The 22,893-nt window shown below is 45.0% G+C and overlaps 1 protein-coding gene across 4 annotated transcripts in view; it reads left to right on the top strand.

The window, feature by feature from the left end:
• CAPN13 (calpain 13) overlaps nt 1–22,893 on the top strand; it is a 144,232-nt gene that overhangs the window by 94,845 nt on the left and 26,494 nt on the right. For all 4 annotated transcript variants that reach the window (XM_069768372.1, XM_069768373.1, XM_069768375.1 and 1 more), the window contains exons 12-17: nt 101–112; nt 7,176–7,378; nt 8,267–8,335; nt 13,526–13,597; nt 14,142–14,184; nt 17,652–17,714. In XM_069768372.1, coding sequence (XP_069624473.1) covers nt 101–112; nt 7,176–7,378; nt 8,267–8,335; nt 13,526–13,597; nt 14,142–14,184; nt 17,652–17,714 — 462 coding nt within the window. The remainder of the gene's footprint in view (nt 1–100; nt 113–7,175; nt 7,379–8,266; nt 8,336–13,525; nt 13,598–14,141; nt 14,185–17,651; nt 17,715–22,893) is intronic.

The raw sequence follows: 22,893 nt of genomic DNA, 5'->3' as shown, positions 1-22,893 counted from the left end.
CGTTGGAGATTTATGTTACACTTATTTGATCTGTAACGTGTACATATTGTGCATTAGAGGGGGGAGTAATTTTTTTTTTCCTTTTGTCTTTTTCTTATAGGTTGGGGCCAAGGTAAGACATGTGTTGTATTTTAATTTTCATTCAGATATATGAAGACAGTAAAACCAAAGAAATTGGCCACATCATAAGTTGCTATATGTGTAATATGTAGGTTCATGTTCACACTCTATCCATCTCTCAGACAAAAACTCAAGAAAAAAAATCAAAATGAGCTTATTCCCTGTAGTAAGTAAAGAAGTAAATAGTAATAGTACATGTAAATAAGATAGGGGACTTGGTTAACATTTATACTATTTTGTTCAAAAAAGCATAAAAGCCATCCCACCGCAACAAGGTTTACCCATTGGGATGTCCTATCCTATGAAAATATAAAATCATTTAGAAGACTAGAACAGAGAAGAACTAGACATTTTCCACAATTTTGGATGATTTGATGTGATGAGGGTTGTGCACTCATTACAGGTGGAAGAAAGGCGATTCCAGCAGCTAAACAGGAAAGGATTCTTTACAGTTAGAGCAGTCAGACTGTGGAATACCGACCACAATAATGGCAGACACTATAACGGCTTCTAAAAAAGGACTGGATGATTTTCTTGTTACACAGAACATTGTGGGTTATAGGTAAATTAGTGACGAAATGTAGAATTGGTGGACAAGGGTTGCACTTGATGGACCGAGGGCTTTTTTCATCCTAACAATTTATTTACTTTGATTTTTTTTTGCAACTCTTATTTTATAAATGTGTCACAAATCATCAGAAAAATAATTCCCTTCCACAGATTCCCATTGGGATATTTGTTTGGAAGGTGAATCTGTACAATCCCTATTCTTCCATTCTTTATACAGTCACATCCATATCTTGTAGGACAGCAAGACATAGTACTAGTGGAGGACTCCTCCGAGCATGGTCCAATCTATCCACCCTCCATGGAGTCAAGTCATGAATCGATCGGATGCAAATCGAATTTGTGCAGAATTTTTAGAAATTTGCTGAACTCGATGAATACGGACAATATGCGATTCACTTCAATTGAATTGTCCCAAATGGCTGCCATTATTTTATATTTTGTAAAAGCTTGCATCAGCCAGAGAAGGGAGGGTCACCAGGGTGAAGGACATGGCTGGGCATCCCCGTAATGCCTTGCTGCTAAAGTGCCGTATTATTTCAGTGTTGCTACATTTATGGGGTTGGATCCTATCCAATCACCTAAAACTCCAGGAGTGCTGCATCTTTCACATCACATGGTATAGTACAGACAATCAGGAGGGACTATTATAGCTTCTATAAAAGCCAATGCAGAGAATGCAGCAGCTGCTAGATAATGAATCTAAATAGAGAGAAGACGTCACAGCTTAGCCATACCAAATAGGAATGAAAGCCATAAAACACTGAAGAAACTGAGCAGATAGAGTGTGGCAGCGCAACAGTGAAGAAGATTAGTGTGTGAGGACAAAAGAATTATGCAAATTTAATTGACAGGCAGATAGATAGGAGAGTCACTGTCTATGAGGCAGGAAAGTCACTGTGTTTGTGAGGCAGAAAAATCACTGTGTCTGTGAGGCAGGAGAGTCACTGTGTCTGTGAGGCATGCGAGTCACTGTGTCTGTGAGGCATATGAGTCAATGTGTCTGTGAGGCAGGAGAGTCACTGTGTCTGTGAGGCAGGAGAGTCACTGTGCCAGTGAGGCATTAGAGTCACTGTTCCTGTGAGGCAGGAGTCACTGTGTTTGTGAGGCAGGAATGTCACTGTGTCTGTGAGGCATGCGAGTCACTGTGTCTGTGAGGCAGGAGAGTCACTGTGCCTGTGAGGCAGGAATGTCACTGTGTCTGTGAGGCATGCGAGTCACTGTGTCTGTGAGGCAGGAGAGTCACTGTGCCTGTGAGGCAGGAGAGTCACTGTGTTTGTGAGGCAGGAAAGTCACTGTGTCTGTGAGGCAGGAGAGTCACTGTGCCTGTGAGGCATTAGAGTCACTGTGCATGTGAGGCAGGAGTCACTGTATTTGTGAGTCATGCGAGTCACTGTGTCTGTGAGGAAGGAGAGTCACTTTGCCTGTGAGGCAGGAGAGTCACTGTATCTGTGAGGCAGGAGAGTCACTGTTTTCTGGAAGGCAGGAGAGTCACTGTATCTTTGAGGCAGGAGAGTCACTGTGCCTGTGAGGCAGGAGAGTCACTGTGCCTGTGAGGCAGGAGAGTCACTTTGCCTGTGAGGCAGGAGAGTCACTGTGCCAGTGAGGCAGGAGAGTCACTGTGACTGTGAGCCAGGAGAGTCACTGCATCTGTGAGGCAGGAGAATCACTGTGTCTGTGAGGCAGAAGAATCACTGCATCTGTGAGGCAGGAGAGTCACTGCGTCTGTGCTGTGAGGCATGCGAGTCACTGTACCTGTGAGGCAGGAGAGTCAATGTGTCTGTGAGGCAGGAAAGTCACTGTGCCTGTGAGGCATTAGAATCACTGTGCCTATGGGGCACGATTCACTGTGTTTGTGAGGCAGGAAAGTCACTGTGTCTGTGAGGCAGGAGAGTCACTGTGCCTGTGAGGCATTAGAGTCACTTTGCCTGTGAGGCAGGAGAGTCACTGTGCCAGTGAGGCAGGAGAGTCACTGTGACTGTGAGCCAGGAGAGTCACTGCATCTGTGAGGCAGGAGAATCACTGCGTCTGTGAGGCAGGAGAATCACTGCGTCTGTGAGGCAGGAGAGTCACTGCGTCTGTGCTGTGAGGCATGCGAGTCACTGTGTCTGTGAGGCAGGAGAGTGACTGTGCCTGTGAGGCAGGAGAGTCACTGTGTCTGTGAGGCAGGAGAGTCACTGTGTCTGTGAGGCAGGAGAGTCACTGTGTCTGTGAGGCAGGAGAGTCACTGTGTCTGTGAGGCAGGAGAGTCACTGTGTCTGTGAGGCAGGAGAGTCACTGTGCCTGTGAGACAGGAGAGTCACTGTGCCTGTGAGGCAGGAGAGTCACTGTATCTGTGAGGCATGAGGGTCACTGTGACTGTGAGGTAGGAGAGTCACTGTGTCTGTGAGGCATGCGAGTCCCTGTGCCTGTGAGGCAGGAGAATCACTGTGCCTGTGAGGCAGAAGAGTCACTGTGCCTGTGAGGCAGGAGAGTCACTGTGACTGTGAGCCAGGAGAGTCACTGCATCTTTGAAGCAAGACAATCACTGCGTCTGTGAGGCAGGAGAATCACTGCATCTGTGAGGCAGGAGAGTCACTGTGTCTGTGAGGCAGGAGAGTCACTGTGTCTGTGAAGCAGGAGAGTCACTGTGCCTGTGAGGCAGGAGAGTCACTGCATCTGTGAGGCAGGAGAATCACTGCGTCGATGAGGCAGGAGAATCACTGCATCTGTGAGGCAGGAGAGTCACTGTGCCTGTGAGGCAGGAGAGTCACTGTGCCTGTGAGGCAGGAGAGTCACTGCATCTTTGAGGCAATAGAATCACTGCATCTGTGAGGCAGGAGAGTCACTGCGTCTGTGCTGTGAGGCATGCGAGTCGCTGTGTCTGTGAGGCAGGAGAGTGACTGTGCCTGTGAGGCAGGAGAGTCACTGTGTCTGTGAGGCAAGAGACTCACTGTGTCTGTGAGGCAGGAGAGTCACTGTGCCTGTGAGGCAGGAGAGTCACTGTGTCTGTGAGGCAGGAGAGTCACTGTGCCTGTGAGGCAGGAGAGTCAATGTGCCTGTGAGGCAGGAGAGTCACTGTGCCTGTGAGGCAGGAGAGTCACTGTGCCTGTGAGGCAGGAGAGTCACTGTGTCTGTGAGGCAGGAGAGTCACTGTGCTTGTGAGGCAGGAGAGTTACTGTGTCTGTGAGGCAGGAGAGTCACTGTGCCTGTGAGGCAGGAGAGTCACTGTATCTGTGAGACATGAGGGTCACTCTGACTGTGAGGCAGGAGAGTCACTGTGTCTGTGAGGCATGCGAGTCACTGTGCCTGTGAGGCAGGAGAATCACTGTGCCTGTGAGGCAGGAGAATCACTGTGCCTGTGAGGCAGAAGAGTCACTGTGCCTGTGAGGCAGGAGAGTCACTGTATCTGTGAGGCAGGAGAGTCACTGTGTCTCTGAGGCAGGAAAGTCACTGTGCCTGTGAGGCATTAGAATCACTGTGCCTATGGGGCACGATTCACTGTGTTTGTGAGGCAGGAAAGTCACTGTGTCTGTGAGGCAGGAGAGTCATTGTGCTTGTGAGGCAGGAGAGTCACTGTGCCTGTGAGGAAGGAGAGTCACTGTGCCTGTGAAGCAGGAGAGTCACTGTGCCTGTGAGGCAGGAGAATCACTATGACTGTGAGCCAGGAGAGTCACTGCATCTTTGAGGCAAGAGAATCACTGCGTCTGTGAGGCAGGAGAATCACTGCATCTGTGAGGCAGGAGAGTCACTGTGTCTGTGATGCAGGAGAGTCACTGTGTCTGTGACGCAGGAGAGTCACTGTGTCTGTGAGGCAGGAGAGTCACTGTGTCTGTGAGGCAGGAGAGTCACTGTGCCTGTGAGGCAGGAGAGTCACTGTGCCTGTGAGGCAGGAGAGTCACTGTGCCTGTGAGGCAGGAGAGTCACTGTGCCTGTGAGGCAGGAGAGTCACTGTGCCTGTGAGGCAGGAGAGTCACTGTGCCTGTGAGGCAGGAGAGTCACTGTGCCTTTTGAGGCAGGAGAGTCACTGTGCCTGTGAGGCAGGAGAGTCACTGTGCCTGTGAGGCAGGAGAGTCACTGTGTCTGTGAGGCAGGAGAGTCACTGTGTCTGTGAGGCAGGAGAGTCACTGTGCCTGTGAGGCATTAGAGTCACTGTGCATGTGAGGCAGGAGTCACTGTGTTTGTGAGGCATGCGAGTCACTGTGTCTGTGAGGCAGGAGAGTCACTGTGCCTGTGAGGCAGGAGAGTCACTGTATCTGTGAGGCAGGAGAGTCACTGTGTTTGGGAGGCAGGAAAGTCACTGTATCTTTGAGGCAGGAGAGTCACTGTGCCTGTGAGGCAGGAGAGTCACTGTGTCTATGAGGCAGGAGAGTCACTGTTTTTGAAGCAGGAGAGTCACTGTGTCTGTGAGGCAGGAGAGTCACTGTGCCTGTGAGGAAGGAGAGTCACTGTGCCTGTGAGGAAGGAGAGTCACTGTGCCTGTGAGGCAGGAGAGTCACTGTGCCTGTGAGGCAGGAGAGTCACTGTGCCTGTGAGGCAGGAGTGTCACTGTGCCTGTGAGGCAGGAGAGTCACTGTGCCTGTGAGGCAGGAGAGTCACTATGACTGTGAGCCAGGAGAGTCACTGCATCTGTGAGGCAAGAGAATCACTGCGTCTGTGAGGCAGGAGAATCACTGTGTCTGTGAGGCAGGAGAGTCACTGTGTCTGTGAGGCTGGAGAGTCACTGTGCCTGTGAGGTACGAGAGTTACTGTGTCTGTGAGGCAGGAGAGTCACTGTATCTGTGAGGCAGGAGAGTCACTGTGTCTGTAAGGCAGGAGAGTCACTGTATCTGTGAGGCATGAGGGTCACTGTGACTGTGAGGCAGGAGAGTCACTGTGCCTGTGAGGCAGGAGAGTCACTGTGCCTGTGAGGCAGGAGAGTCACTGTGCCTGTGAGGCAGGAGAGTCACTGTGTCTGTGAGGCTGGAGAGTCACTGTGCCTGTGAGGTACGAGAGTTACTGTGTCTGTGAGGCAGGAGAGTCACTGTATCTGTGAGGCAGGAGGGTCACTGTGACTGAGGCAGGAGAGTCACTGTGTCTGTGAGGCAGGAGAGTCACTGTGTCTGTGAGGCAGGAGAGTCACTGTGTCTGTGAGGCAGGAGAGTCACTGTGCCTCTGAAGCAGGAGAGTCACTGTGTCTATGAGGCAGGAGAGTCACTGTGTCTGTGAGGCAGGAGAGTTACTGTGTCTGTGAGGCAGGAGAGTCACTGTGTCTGTGAGGCAGGAGAGTCACTGTGTCTGTGAGGCAGGAGAGTCACTGTGTCTGTGAGGCAGGAGAGTCACTGTGTCTGTGAGGCAGGAGAGTCACTGTGTCTGTGAGGCAGGAGAGTCACTGTGCCTGTGAGGCAGGAGATTCACTGTGTCTGTGAGGCAGGTTTGGGGATGAAGCTGGTTGTCTGATCAGTGCAGTTATATCAGTTCTGCATTTCAATCACCCATACACGTCTTTTCAAGGCATTTGGAAACTTTTGAGTACTTTTAATTGTTGGCAAATCGACTCAAAGCAAAACGAATTTCCTTGAAAAATTCGTCTTATCTGGCAAATTCTAACTCCAGAAGATTTGTTCATTTGTATCAAGAATACATAGAAATGATCATGCTAACTGACCACAAGATAAACAACCGATTAGCTAATCCGGGTAAGGAGTATTGAATGCCTCTGATATACCATCCCTTATGATATGACTTGATCTAAACTGAATGTCATGTCATCTAATTCATGAACGGTATTTGGTAGGGGGCAACTAATAAGGGGAACAATGTGCTTTTGTTGATTAAATTCAGCATTTTGCACTCCAGCAATCAGTTCATTTCTTGATTGGCTGCAGCTGTTTTGTTAATGATTCACAGCTGAGCACCATCGGTAACAATTACCCATATGGAGATGATCACTGTACAGCAAGAAAGTCCAGGAAATATTCATCAGCTGTGAAATGTTTCCTAGAAAAACGGGAATTGTGGTATATGTCAGATACGGGTTAATGTGGAAAGAGGTGACTGCAAATTCTGCAATGGAGCATTCTATCTACCAAGTGTTGTGTTAAGTGACCTTGGCCACACCTTGAGGCACCATTGCCTGGTGCAACTGCTACTTCAGCAGCCCCAATAACTACACACCTGGGTGGGTTTAAGGCTGCGTCAATTAGGTCATACAACAATGGAAAGATATTTTACATGGATGAAACAATTGTTCATGAATAAATAAATACAAGGAATTTCCCAATCAGAACCAGGATGCAATTTTGCAGAGGGAAATATTGATTTTCTACTTCTACATTCTCTTACGCAAGATGTGTACTTTTCCTTCATCTGCATTTTGGCAAGTGGCTACTAACATTTCCAAAAACAGCGGCCACATATTTTGCATTTGATCTCGGTCACATATTGACTTCACTGTGTCATTCATTTTCTTTAATTAAAGTGACATCTTATTCCTAATATTTTTACAATTGTGTTTAATGACCCTGTAGGGCGTTAAAAATGGGACGCAACAAAAATATTCCCGGCAGCAAGCAACAGACATCATCAACTCAGAACTAGAACGAACCAGAGAAGTTACCAGATCTTTCATGGTTCCACCGGGGACCTACGTCATTTTGCCCTTCACCCAAAACAAGGGACAAGAGTCGGAGTTCTTGCTTAGAATCTTCATGAAGACTTCCCAGATTGCTGAGTAATCATCTTTCCTTTTCATTTTGCTTTTCAAAGAAAGAACAATGAAAGATACAATATTCTGCAATGAAACTTTTAATTACTTGTTAAAATTAATGGAGAACCTTGGTTATATAGGATCTGGTCAGGCCTTTATCTGATTAGTCTCATGCAAATTTGATGCAGAAAGATGATTTTACAAAAGTGTTTCAAAAAGTATAAAGAAAAAATCTGTTGTACAGATCATCAGAGAATCTCACTTTGGTCTTTCTTCTGAGTAGAGAATTTGTGCCATCAATGAAATCTTCTGACTTCTCTTGTGCCCAAAGTTTTCTGAAAGTGCAGTTACACATTAGACAATATATGGGTGTACAATATGTAGAGGTAGACAATGTGACAGCTTTGGCCTTTGGAGATTGAAGCGTTGTCAAGGTTGGTCCATCTCATTAATCTTTTTGTGACAAGAGCTTGACCTCGGACTCTCCTCCATGGTGGAAGAGCAGTTCTTCTCTTTTAGATTCTCTGTTCTTCTCTTTTAGATTCTCTGTTCTTCTCTTTTAGATTTCGATAGTATGCATCCTCCTTGTGTACTTTTCTTCTTCTACCTTCATCTCTGCCATTGCCTCCATCCATCCTGCTGCCAGTCATTCTCTTCTTCTGTTTCCTTCAACTCTTTCAGCCTGTGCAATAACTGTTACTCCGATAACTTGTGACTTCTCAGGATCAGTTTAATCATTCGTCTCTTCTCTGGACAATTTGATATTAAGTTGGTCATGGACCCAACTGTGTATTTTTTAATTCTTTTGCGTCTAAAATGTGTCCCCTACATCATAGTTAAAAGTTTCCCCTATAGGCTGTGGCTTCGTAATCCCTTGTATATAGTGTTAAATTTAGTATGTTATGTTGGTAGAAATCCAGCTCCTGAATCTTCGGCGAGTGAAAGCAATCGAGACCTCCGCTCCAGCAGCTCCTCATCACAGTAAGTATCAGATAACTCACTAATTAATGCTCCCGATGTACAAAGACGCTCCGGCTTACCTTCCAAAGTGTAATTTCATTGTAATTAAAGCTCACTAATAGGATTTATCCATTTACATGGATTATGATGATTTCTTTACAAATATAGCACCCAGGCACTTCTGTAAAGGCCTTTTCACATTTAGCGACGCTGCAGCGATACTGACAACGATCCGGATCGCTGCAGCGTCGCTGTTTGGTCGCTGGAGAGCTGTCACACAGACCACTCTCCAGCGACCAACGATCCCGAAGTCCCCGGGTAACCAGGGTAAACATCGGGTAACTAAGCGCAGGGCCGCGCTTAGTAACCCGATGTTTACCCTGGTTACCAGCGTAAAAGTAAAAAAAAAAAACACTACATACTTACCTACCGCTGTCTGTCCCCGGCGCTCAGCTTCTCTGCACTCCTCCTGTACTGGCTGTGAGCACAGCGGCCGGAAAGCAGAGCGGTGACGTCACCGCTCTGCATTCCGGCTGACCGACGCTCACAGCCAGTACAGGAGGAGTGCAGAGCACAGCGCTGGAGGACAGACGGCTGTAGGTAAGTATGTAGTGTTTGTTTTTTTTACCTTTACGCTGGTAACCAGGGTAAACATCGGGTTACTAAGCGCGGCCCTGCGCTTAGTTACCCGATGTTTACCCTGGTTACCAGTGAAGACATGGCTGGATCCAGCGATGTCCACGGGAGATCCAGCGACGAAATAAAGTTCTGGACTTTGTTCAGCGACCAACGATCTCCCAGCAGGGGCCTGATCGTTGGTCGCTGACACACATAACGATTTCCTTAACGATATCGTTGCTACGTCACAAAAAGCAACGATATCGTTAACGATATCGTTATGTGTGAAGGTACCTTAAGAACAAGGTGTGTCTTATCTTTACAAAAACGCTGAAAACAAAAGAATGAATAACACTTAAAATGTATATTTTTTGTTTATTTTGCAGCCACCTCTAGGGGGAGCACACTGCATATAAATGTATGTAGCTTCTATTAAGGTTTGTAATAAATATATATGCAGGAGGCTCCCCCTAGTGGTGGCTGCAGACAGGATCTGATCATGTATCTCTGTATACAGGGAGCTCCCCCTAGTGGTGACTGCAGACAGGATCTTATCATGTATCTCTGTATACAGGGAGCTCCCCCTAGTGGTGACTGCAGATAGGATCTTATCATGTATCTCTGTATACAGGGAGCTCCCCCTAGTGGTGGCTGCAGACAGGATCTTATCATGTATCTCTGTATACAGGGAGCTCCCCCTAGTGGTGACTGCAGATAGGATCTTATCATGTATCTCTGTATACAGGGAGCTCCCCCTAGTGGTGGCTGCAGACAGGATCGTATCATGTATCTCTGTATACAGGGAGCTCCCCCTAGTGGTGACTGCAGATAGGATCTTATCATGTATCTCTGTATACAGGGAGCTCCCCCTAGTGGTGGCTGCAGACAGAACATTATCATGTATCTCTGCATACAGGGAGCTCCCCCTAGTGGTGACTGCAGACAGGATCTTATCATGTATCTCTGTATACAGGGAGCTCCCTCTAGTGGTGACTGCAGACAGGATCTTATCATGTATCTCTGTATACAGGGAGCTCCCCCTAGTGGTGACTGCAGAAAGGATCTTATCATGTATCTGTATACAGGGAGCTCCCCCTAGTGGTGACTGCAGACAGGATCTTATCATGTATCTCTGTATACAGGGAGCTCCCCCTAGTGGTGGCTACAGACAGGATCTTATCATGTATCTTTGTATACAGGGAGCTCCCCCTAATGGGGACTGCAGACAGGATCTTATCATGTATCTCTGTATACAGGGAGCTCCCCCTAGTGGTGACTGCAGACAGAATCTTATCATCTATCTCTGTATACAGGGAGCTCCCCCTAGTGGTGGCTGCAGACAGGATCTTATCATGTATCTCTGTATACAGGGAGCTCCCCCTAGTGGTGGCTGCAGACAGGATCTTATCATGTATCTCTGTATACAGGGAGCTCCCTCTAGTGGTGGCTGCAGACAGGATCTTATCATGTATCTCTGTATACAGGGAGCTCCACCTAGTGGTGGCTGCAAACAGGATCTTATCATGTATCTCTGTATACAGGGAGCTCCAACTAGTGGTGGCTGCAGACAGGATCTTATCATGTATCTCTGTATACAGGGAGCTCCCCCTAGTGGTGGCTGCAGACAGGATCTTATAATGTATCTCTGTTTACAGGGAGCTCCACCTAGTGGTGGCTGCAGACAGGATCTTATCATGTATCTCTGTATACAGAGAGCTCCCCCTAGTGGTGGCTGCAGACAGGATCTTATCATGTATCTCTGTTTACAGGGAGCTCCACCTAGTGGTGGCTACAGACAGGATCTTATCATGTATCTCTGTATACAGGGAGCTCCACCTAGTGGTGGCTGCAGACAGGATATTATCATGTATCTCTGTATAAAGAGAGCTCCCCCTAGTGGTGGCTGCAGACAGGATCTTATCATGTATCTCTGTATACAGGGAGCTCCACCTAGTGGTGGCTGCAGACAGGATCTTATCATGTATCTCTGTATACAGAGAGCTCCCCCTAGTGGTGGCTGCAGACAGGATCTTATCATGTATCTCTGTATACAGGGAGCTCCCCCTAGTGGTGACAGCAGACAGGATCTTATCATGTATCTTTATACAGGGAGCTCCCCCTAGTGGTGGCTGTAGACAGGATCTTATCATGTATCTCTGTGTACAGGGAGCTCCCCCTAGTGGTGGCTGTAGACAGGATCTTATAATGTATCTCTGTATACAGGGAGCTCCTCCTAGTGGTGACTGCAGACAGTATCTTATCATGTATCTCTGTATACAGGGAGCTCCCCCTAGTGGTGGCTGGAGACAGGTTCTTATCATGTATCTCTGTATACAGGGAGCTCCCCCTAGTGGTGACTGCAGACAGAATCTTATCATGTATCTCTGTATACAGGGAGCTCCCCTAGTGGTGGCTGCAGACAGGATCTTATCATGTATCTCTGTATACAGGGAGCTCCCCCTAGTGGTGACTGCAGACAGAATCTTATCATGTATCTCTGTATACAGGGAGCTCCCCCTAGTGGTGGCTGCAGACAGGATCTTATCATGTATCTCTGTATACAGGGAGCTCCCCCTAGTGGTGGCTGCAGACAGGATCTTATAATGTATCTCTGTATACAGGGAGCTCCCCCTAGTGGTGGCTGCAGACAGGATCTTATCATGTATCTCTGTATACAGGGAGCTCCCCCTAGTGGTGGCTGCAGACAGGATCTTATCCTGTATCTCTATATACAGGGAGCTCCCCCTAGTGGTGGCTGCAGACAGGATCTTATCATGTATCTCTGAATACAGGGAGCTCCCCCTAGTGGTGACTGCAGACAGGATCTTATCATGTATCTCTGTATACAGGGAGCTCCCCCTAGTGGTGGCTGCAGACAGGATCTTATCATGTATCTCTGTATACAGGGAGCTCCCCCTAGTGGTGGCTGCAGACAGGATCTTATCATGTATCTCTGTATACAGGGAGCTCCCCCTAGTGGTGACTGCAGACAGGATCTTATCATGTATCTCTGTATACAGGGAGCTCCCCCTAGTGGTGACTGCAGACAGGATCTTATCATGTATCTCTGTATACAGGGATCTCCCCCTAGTGGTGACTGCAGACAGGATCTTATCATGTATCTCTGTATACAGAGAGCTCCCCCTAGTGGTGGCTGCAGACAGGATCTTATCATGTATCTCTGTATACAGGGAGCTCCCACTAGTGGTGGCTGTAGACAGGATCTTATAATGTATCTCTGTATACAGGGAGCTCCCCCTAGTGGTGACTGCAGACAGGATCTTATCATGTATCTCTGTATACAGAGAGCTCCCCCTAGTGGTGGCTGCAGACAGGATCTTATCATGTATCTCTGTATACAGGGAGCTCCCCCTAGTGGTGACTGCAGACAGGATCTTATCATGTATCTCTGTATACAGGGATCTCCCCCTAGTGGTGACTGCAGACAGGATCTTATCATGTATCTCTGTATACAGAGAGCTCCCCCTAGTGGTGGCTGCAGACAGGATCTTATCATGTATCTCTGTATACAGGGAGCTCCCCCTAGTGGTGGCTGTAGACAGGATCTTATAATGTATCTCTGTATACAGGGAGCTCCCCCTAGTGGTGACTGCAGACAGGATCTTATCATGTATCTCTGTATACAGGGAGCTCCCCCTAGTGGTGGCTGCAGACAGGATCTTATCCTGTATCTCTATATACAGGGAGCTCCCCCTAGTGGTGGCTGCAGACAGGATCTTATCATGTATCTCTGAATACAGGGAGCTCCCCCTAGTGGTGACTGCAGACAGGATCTTATCATGTATCTCTGTATACAGGGAGCTCCCCCTAGTGGTGACTGCAGACAGGATCTTATCATGTATCTCTGTATACAGGGAGCTCCCCCTAGTGGTGGCTGCAGACAGGATCTTATCATGTATCTCTGTATACAGGGAGCTCCCCCTAGTGGTGACTGCAGACAGGATCTTATCATGTATCTCTGTATACAGGGAGCTCCCCCTAGTGGTGACTGCAGACAGGATCTTATCATGTATCTCTGTATACAGGGATCTCCCCCTAGTGGTGACTGCAGACAGGATCTTATCATGTATCTCTGTATACAGAGAGCTCCCCCTAGTGGTGGCTGCAGACAGGATCTTATCATGTATCTCTGTATACAGGGAGCTCCCACTAGTGGTGGCTGCAGACAGGATCTTATCATGTATCTCTGTATACAGGGAGCTCTTATCATGTACATATAGGATATGTGAAGGGAAGGGGATTTTAAGCTCTGTATCAGAAAAGAAAACCCCCTATAAATACATATTTAGGTGTTTAAAATATAATGTTGGAAAAGAGTCACCTATAAAATGCGGCAGGGCCTAGTTAATTCTTGTTCTAGATGAGAAGTAACTTGCAGCCACGGAAACCTTCTCAGTGCTATGACAGCAAAAGAGTTTGGGAAGTGGTAGCAAATTAATGCATAAAGTGGCCATACAGCAAGGCATCCCTATACGGACATTGATGTTAGAGTCTGCATTTGAAGGATTTATGTTTTTCACACATTTTCTGTTCCTCTATATATAAAATAATCGGTCTGTAACTTCAAATTAGATCTGAAAACAGCAAACAAGTCCAAAGAAATAGAAACCAAGCACCGATGTATCCCACCGATCCTACGCTAAGGTAAGGGGTTAATAAGGTTCCCATATAAGACTTGTCCTAGACCTCCAGCAGACTCTCCTGTTCAAATATCTGACAATATTAATAAAGTAGAGCTGAAGTGTAAAGTATGGGGGGAGTAACAGGAGGCAGATATAAGGCACTGATCAGAGCTGTGGATTCAATGATCATTTTAGGTGCCTGCACCTTTACAATGGGGAAAATAAGTATTTGATCCCTTGCTGATTTTGTGAGTTTGCCCATTGACAAACACATGAACAGTCTATAATTTTATGGGTCGGTTAATTTCAACATTGAGAGATAGAATATCAAAAATAAAATCCATAAATCACATTGTATAAATTATATAAATGTATTTGCATTTTGCAGTGAGAAATAAGTATTTGGCAAGGGATCAAGTACTTATTTCCCACACTGTATATATCATTGATAGGCAAATATTTTAGATTAAGAAAAGTAGAGATTCAGTAACGTCTGGATGTAGCTATTTTCTTTTTTTTTTTTTTTTTTTTTTTTTATGTAACATTTGTATTTATTTCTCTTCCAGTGACTTTGACTCCAGGCTCAGCCTAAACAATCAAAATCCAAAGGTACATGACTGTTCGTCTAACTAATTACTTTTATCAATATGGCACCCATTTTGTTGCCAAATGTGGCTTTAATATCCCAGTGGTCATTACAGGAGGTATAACAGGATGGTGCCCAGGATGGGAATCAGCATAACTGGATGGGGGTCATTGTTAAAGGAATGGGCCAAGATGGAGGACATTATTACAGTAAGGGGCCAAGGACAGGGGACATTATACCAAGAAAGGGCCAAGATGGGGGACATTATACGAGGAAAGGACCCAGGATACAGGACGTTATCGCAGGGTGGAGGACATTGTTATAAAATGGGGGACATTATACCATGAAGGGTCCCATGATGGGGGACATTATACCAGGATGAGGGAAATTGATATCCCCTTTCCAACAATGGTAAATTTACGCCGATGTTGTACTCTCTCCCTTTGATGTGGGCTCCGGCGGTGAGCTCACATCTTTTCTGGCACATGTCAGCTATTTTGAACAGCTGACATGTTCCTGGAACAGTTGCGGGTGGAATCGCGAACCACCCGCGGCTATTAATCCGTTAAATGCCGCTGTCAAACGCCGGAAATCTGCCCATCGTTGACCCCCGTAACGTGATTGCGGGTCACCAATGGGTCAGCATGACAACTAGAGGTCTCCTGGAGACCTTTATGGTTATCACTGCCAGATTGCTATGAGCGCCGCCCGGTGGTCAGTGCACATAACAAGTGAGCATTTCTGCTACATACAGGTGATCTGGTCATTGCCTGTATGTAGCAGAGCCGATCGAGTTATGGCAGCTTCTAGTCTCCCATGGAGGCTATTGAAGCATGCAAAAAGTAAACAAAATGTTTTTAAAAATATTTAAAAAATATATAAAAGTTCAAATCACCCCCCTTTCACCCCATTCAAAATAAAACAATTTAAAATATATATATATTTGGTATCGCCGCGTTCAGAATTTCCCGATCTATCAATAAAAAAAAAGGATTAACCTGATCGCTAAACGGCGTAGCGAGAAAAAAATTCAAAATGCCAGAAATTACGTTTTTTGGGTCACCACGACATTGCATTGAAATGCAATAACAGGCGATCAAAAGATGGGATCTGCACCAAAATGGTATCATTAAAAATGTCAGCTCGGTGCCCAAAAATTAAGCCCTCATCCAACCCAAGATAAAAAAAAATGGACACGCTGCAGGTATCAGAAAATGGCGCAATTTTTTTTTTTTTTTAACAAAGTTTGGAATTTTTTTTCACCGCGTAGATAAAAAAAGAACCCAGACGTGTTTGGTGTCTATGAACTCGTAATGACCTGGAGAATCATAACGGCAGCTCAGTTTTAGCAGTTAGTGAACATGGTGAAAAAAGCCAAACAAAAAACAACTGTTGGATTGCACTTTATTTGCAATTTCAGCGCACTTGGAATTTTTTTCCTGTTTTCGAGTACACGACATGGTAAAACCAATGATGTCGCTCAAAAGTACAACTAGTCCCACAAAAAACAAGCCCTCACATGACCATATTGACAGAAAAATTAAAAGTTATGGCTCTGGGAAGGAGGGGAGCAAAAAATGAAAGTGCAAAACCAAAAATACCTCTGGTCATTGAGGGGTTAAAGGAATGAGCCAAGATGGGAGCCATTATTACTGTAAGGGGCCCAGGACAGGGGAAATTATACCAAGAAGGGGCCCAGAATGGGTGATATTATACCAAGAAGAGGCCCATGATGGGGGACATTATTACAGTAAGGGGCCCAGAACAGGAGACATTATACCAAGAAGAGGCCCATGATGGGGGACATTATTACAGTAAGGGGCTCAGAACAGGAGACATTATACCAAGAAGAGGCCCATGATGGGGGACATTATTACAGTAAGGGGCCCAGAACAGGAGACATTATACCAAGAAGAGGCCCATGATGGGGGACATTATTACAGTAAGGGGCCCAGAACAGGAGACATTATACCAAGAAGAGGCCCATGATGGGGGACATTATTACAGTAAGGGGCTCAGAACAGGAGACATTATACCAAGAAGAGGCCCATGATGGGGGACATTATTACAGTAAGGGGCCCAGAACAGGAGACATTATACCAAGAAGAGGCCCATGATGGGGGACATTATTACAGTAAGGGGCCCAGAACAGGAGACATTATACCAAGAAGAGGCCTATGATGGGGGACATTATTACAGTAAGGGGCCCAGAACAGGAGACATTATACCAAGAAGAGGCCCATGATGGGGGACATTATTACAGTAAGGGGCCCAGAACAGGAGACATTATTCCAAGAAGGGGCCCAGAATGGGTGCTATTATACCAAGAAGGAGCCCATGATGGGGGACATTATTACAGTAAGGGGCCCAGAACAGGAGATAGTATACCAAGAAGGGGCCCAGGATGGGTGACATTATGCCAGGGAAGGACCCAGGATAAGGGGTCGTTATAGCAGGAAGGAGCCTAGGATGGGTGACATTTTACCAGGATGATGGACTTTGTTAAAGGAATGGGCCAAATGGAGGACATTATGACAGTAAGGGGCCCAGGAAAGGGGACATTATACCAGGAAAGGACCCAGGACAGGCGACGTTATAGCAGGAAGGAGCCTAGGATGTGGGACATTTTACCAGCAAGGGGCCTTTGATGGGGGACATTATTACAGAAAGGGGCCAGTACAAGAAAAAATATTACAGGAAGGTGCCTGAATGGAGAAATTATTACATGGAGGGTAAACACATTTGTCTTTATAGCATCTAGGATGCTACAAGGGTCCATACATCTGACCAACATGGAGGTGGGGGCCAAGGTCCATATTTTGCACTGAGGCTCATTGGACTCTGTTTATGCCGCTGTATCTATTCATTTATCTGTCACATTCCTGCATTTCTGTCATATCCGATACATTATCAGTGAGCTCTATACACATGATGGAGGTTCAGGTAATTAGATGAGGTCACTCCACCATCTATGCTATTCCCGTGGCATTAATTAAATATTAATTACATTTTCCCTAATTATTCATTAAAGCTGACTGAAAGTTGATATATTATTTGGCCTTCTGAAGGTCCTATGTACAAACGTGGCAGAAATCCAATCATATACAAAATAATATATTCACAAAGACATTAGAAAAATAGTGAAACCTACAGGCAGAAATGTTTATTGTATTCACACACTGACAATACAAATGATAGGCTGAGAATAACACGCGGGATGACATAAGCGCTCCAGAACAGCTCCTCGGGGGAGGGGCATCCTTGGACCACACCCCTTTCCCCATTCTCATATTTGAGGAGCTTTCTGCTCTTTTGCAATGTTACAGCAACATAAGGACATCTCTGTTTTATGTGACATTTTTCAGGACTTCCCCGCAGTAATAAGTATAGGAAAAACCATTATTGATGGACACTTTTTCAGTTTTTCATAGTAGCTGCATAATATTTGTAATATTTTCTCTTAATACTTATTTTTCTTCCCCACGTACAGGCTGTTTTAAAAAGATATCAAGATGGGAACTACGATAATATTTTTGCCCGTTATGCAAATCAGGTGATTATATTATTTGTGAGTCCACCTTCTTCGTTGTTGGGGTGGACACTATGAGTAGTGGCTCCTCTTTGGCCAATAATTGTGTTGGCAACAACAAAAATTTTTTTTGTAAATTTTGTAAATTTCCGCAGCTGTGTGTGCATTTTTTTTGCAGGTTAACCTCACACTTTGCAGTGTTGACTGATCAGGGGCCCTCGCTTGTGTCTCTGCTGCATCATTTATATGATTTCCGTCGCCTTTTTATATTGTATCTTCCCATGACCTCACTATTCTCCTGCCCGTGATGGCACATTGGGCAGATCCAATTTATAATTTTTAGTGTTTTTTTTCCCCATGGTGTTCGGGACGGTCATTAAGGTGGATGGATTGTCTCAGATGTAGTGATGAGATGGAGGAATAACATGATACATTTGTATCCAGTCTGGACAATCCTCTGTGAGCTGAGCAACCTGGAATCCACATTGATACATTTCACCTGCACTGATACAATGTAACAAACTATGTGCTGCTGATGTACTCATCTCACAGAGGATTGTCTACACTAGGCCTAATTGTCACAAACGCTCAGCTGATTAAGACCAGATCAGTTTTCAGCCTTTGCATGTAAACAATAATGTTTCCAGTCTCCGACAGCAAGCAGAGATCTTGTCAATTAAACAAAAAATTGATAAAAATTCCTTTTTTTTTAAATGTGTGATTTAAGAATTACTCAAATTATTCTTCAAGAGTGAACCACTCCTCCATTTTCCAGCTTCCTGCTTACAATGGCGGGGGGCTCCGTATACTTCATGATTGACAATTTAGGGCTCATACTCATCTGCGAGAAAAATGGTGAGTGCAATCTGGCTCATCTGCGATTTTATTCCTGAGCTCAGATCGGGCAGCATGCTGCGATTGGCATGGTATCTCGCCAATGTAAGTCAATGGGTGTGATAAAAAAAAAAAATCGCACGGCACTCGGACCATGCAAGTGCCGTCCGATTTTTACACTCCCGTGTCCTTGAAAACTCATTTCATCTGCCGCGTATGGTAAAATTGCAGCGTGACAAGTTAGAATACAGTAGATAGAATACAGATGTGCCAATTTTAACACTTAGCCTCGCTCTTCCCACTTGTCCTGCTGCGGTGGCAAGTAGAGTGATAGTATTGAGGTTGATGTCACCTTTGTATTGTCAGGTGACATCAAGCCCAGGGGTTAGTAAAGGCGTCTATAAGACACCTATCCATTACTCATCCCATAGTCATTTGTAAATAAACACAGGCACCCAGAATAAAGTATAATAACACAGACTCCTTTATTGAATTAAAATGAACCAAAAACACTTATACTAATCTCAACACCCAATCCACTGAAGCCAATGTCCCCTGTAAAAGGAGTTAAAAAAATAAACAGCCATATTCCTCATTTCCCTGACTAGAAGAAAATAATCACTCCCCCCCCCCCCCCCCCCCAACGTGTCTAGGTCTGCTACATCTAGATGGCAGGCTGAATTGTTGCATGTTGCGACTATACAGCCTTACGTCCAGCAGAGACAATGAGCTGTGCTCGTGGTGATGTGATGAAGTTGAGCAGAGTAAATATCCAATGACCTTCTTTCATCTCACTGAGGTCACTGTGAGCGTGAGAAAGTTCTAACATAGTAACATAGTAACATAGTTAGTAAGGCCGAAAAAAGACATTTGTCCATCCAGTTCAGCCTATATTCCATCATAATAAATAAATACCCAGATCTACGTCCTTCTACAGAACCTAATAATTGTATGATACAATATTGTTCTGCTCCAGGAAGACATCCAGGCCTCTCTTGAACCCCTCGACTGAGTTCGCCATCACCACCTCCTCAGGCAAGCAATTCCAGAGTCTCACTGCCCTAACAGTAAAGAATCCTCTTCTATGTTGGTGGAAAAACCTTCTCTCCTCCAGACGCAAAGAATGCCCCCTTGTGCCCGTCACCTTCCTTGGTATAAACAGATCCTCAGCGAGATATTTGTATTGTCCCCTTATATACTTATACATGGTTATTAGATCGCCCCTCAGTCGTCTTTTTTCTAGACTAAATAATCCTAATTTCGCTAATCTATCTGGGTATTGTAGTTCTCCCATCCCCTTTATTAATTTTGTTGCCCTCCTTTGTACTCTCTCTAGTTCCATTATATCCTTCCTGAGCACCGGTGCCCAAAACTGGACACAGTACTCCATGTGCGGTCTAACTAGGGATTTGTACAGAGGCAGTATAATGCTCTCATCATGTGTATCCAGACCTCTTTTAATGCACCCCATGATCCGGTTTGCCTTGGCAGCTGCTGCCTGGCACTGGCTGCTCCAGGTAAGTTTATCATTAACTAGGATCCCCAAGTCCTTCTCCCTGTCAGATTTACCCAGTGGTTTCCCGTTCAGTGTGTAATGGTGATATTGATTCCCTCTTCCCATGTGTATAACCTTACATTTATCATTGTTAAACCTCATCTGCCACCTTTCAGCCCAAGTTTCCAACTTATCCAGATCCATCTGTAGCAGAATACTATCTTCTCTTGTATTAACTGCTTTACATAGTTTTGTATCATCTGCAAATATCGATATTTTACTGTGTAAACCTTCTACCAGATCATTAATGAATATGTTGAAGAGAACAGGTCCCAATACTGACCCCTGCGGTACCCCACTGGTCACAGCGACCCAGTTAGAGACTATACCATTTATAACCACCCTCTGCTTTCTATCACTAAGCCAGTTACTAACCCATTTACACACATTTTCCCCCAGACCAAGCATTCTTATTTTGTGTGCCAACCTGTTGTGCGGCACGGTATCAAACGCTTTGGAAAAATCGAGATATACCACGTCCAATGACTCACCGTGGTCCAGCCTATAGCTTACCTCTTCATAAAAACTGATTAGATTGGTTTGACAGGAGCGATTTCTCATAAACCCATGCTGATATGGAGTTAAACAGTTATTCTCATTGAGATAATCCAGAATAACATCCCTCAGAAACCCTTCAAATATTTTACCAACAATAGAGGTTAGACTTACTGGCCTATAATTTCCAGGTTCACTTTTAGAGCCCTTTTTGAATATTGGCACCACATTTGCTATGCGCCAGTCCTGCGGAACAGACCCTGTCGCTATAGAGTCCCTAAAAATAAGAAATAATGGTTTATCTATTACATTACTTAGTTCTCTTAGTACTCGTGGGTGTATGCCATCCGGACCTGGAGATTTATCTATTTTAATCTTATTTAGCCGGTTTCGCACCTCTTCTTGGGTTAGATTGGTGACCCTTAATATAGGGTTTTCATTGTTTCTTGGGATTTCACCTAGCATTTCATTTTCCACCGTGAATACCGTGGAGAAGAAGGTGTTTAATATGTTAGCTTTTTCCTCGTCATCTACAACCATTCTTTCCTCACTATTTTTTAAGGGGCCTACATTTTCAGTTTTTATTCTTTTACTATTGATATAGTTGAAGAACAGTTTGGGATTAGTTTTACTCTCCTTAGCAATGTGCTTCTCTGTTTCCTTTTTGGCAGCTTTAATTAGTTTTTTAGATAAAGTATTTTTCTCCCTATAGTTTTTTAGAGCTTCAATGGTGCCATCCTGCTTTAGTAGTGCAAATGCTTTCTTTTTACTGTTAATTGCCTGTCTTACTTCTTTGTTTAGCCACATTGGGTTTTTCCTATTTCTAGTCCTTTTATTCCCACAAGGTATAAACCGCTTACACTGCCTATTTAGGATGTTCTTAAACATTTCCCATTTATTATCTGTATTCTCATTTCTGAGGATATTGTCCCAGTCTACCAGATTAAGGGCATCTCTAAGCTGTTCAAACTTTGCCTTCCTAAAGTTCAATGTTTTTGTGACTCCCTGACAAGTCCCCCTAGTGAAAGACAGGTGAAACTGCACAATATTGTGGTCGCGATTTCCTAAATGCCCAACCACCTGCAGATTTGTTATTCTGTCAGGTCTATTAGATAGTATTAGGTCTAAAAGTGCTGCTCCTCTGGTTGGATTCTGCACCAATTGTGAAAGATAATTTTTCTTGGTTATTAGCAGAAACCTGTTGCCTTTATGGGTTTAACAGGTTTCTGTTTCCCAGTTAATATCCGGGTAGTTAAAGTCCCCCATAACCAGGACCTCATTATGGGTTACAGCTTCATCTATCTGCTTTAGAAGTAGACTTTCCATGCTTTCTGTTATATTTGTGGGTTTGTAACAGACCCCAATGAGAATTTTGTTACCATTTTTCCCTCCATGAATTTCAACCCATATGGACTCGACATCCTCATTCCCTTCGCTAATATCCTCCCTTAAAGTGGACTTTAGACAAGACTTTACATAGAGACAAACCCCTCCTCCTCTCCGATTTTTACGATCCTTTCTAAACAGACTGTAACCCTGTAAGTTAACTGCCCAGTCATAGCTTTCATCTAACCATGTCTCGGTTATTCCCACTATGTCAAAGTTACCTGTAGATATTTCTGCTTCTAGTTCTTCCATCTTGTTTGTCAGGCTTCTGGCGTTTGCGAGCATGCAGTTTAGAGGATTTTGTTTTGTTCCAATATCCTCACTGTGGATTGTTTTAGAAATGTTCTTACCTCCCTTCTGAGTATGTTTTCCTGGGTCGTCTTTGTTTGAGTCTAATGTTTTTCTTCCCGTCCCCTCTTCTTCTAGTTTAACGCTTGCGGTGCCGTCAGAGAAGTCATCCGAGTTCAGAGTAAATGAACTCAGCTCGACTTAATGATGTCAGCGCGAGCTCAGCTAGAACTTTTCACACAGCGCTCGTTCTGACGTTGATTGGTTATTTTTAATTCAATAGAGGAGTCTGTTATTATTTCAAAATAAGACTTTAAAGATGGGGCTAGTAATGGGGGCATCTTATAGACACCTGTCAATTACTAATCCCTGGGCTTGATGTCAGTTGCTAATACAAAAGTGACATCAACCCCAATGCTATCACCCTACATGCCACTGCACCAGTGCAAGTAGGAAGAGCCGAGGCTAAGTGCCAGATTTGGCGCATCTTATGGATGCACCATTTCTGGGGCAGCTGAGAGCTTATGCTTTTAGTCTGGGAGGGGGCCAATATCGATGGCCCCTTCCTAGGCTGTTAATATCAGCCCGCAGCTGTCTGCCTAGCCTTTGCTGGTTATTAATTACTAGCTATTGAACCTGTTCTAC

The sequence above is a fragment of the Ranitomeya imitator genome, chromosome 5, assembly GCF_032444005.1.
Source record: "Ranitomeya imitator isolate aRanImi1 chromosome 5, aRanImi1.pri, whole genome shotgun sequence".
Taxonomy (NCBI): Eukaryota; Metazoa; Chordata; class Amphibia; order Anura; family Dendrobatidae; genus Ranitomeya; species Ranitomeya imitator.
Note: the sequence above shows the minus strand (reverse complement) of the source record. Positions and strands in the feature narration are given on the sequence as shown.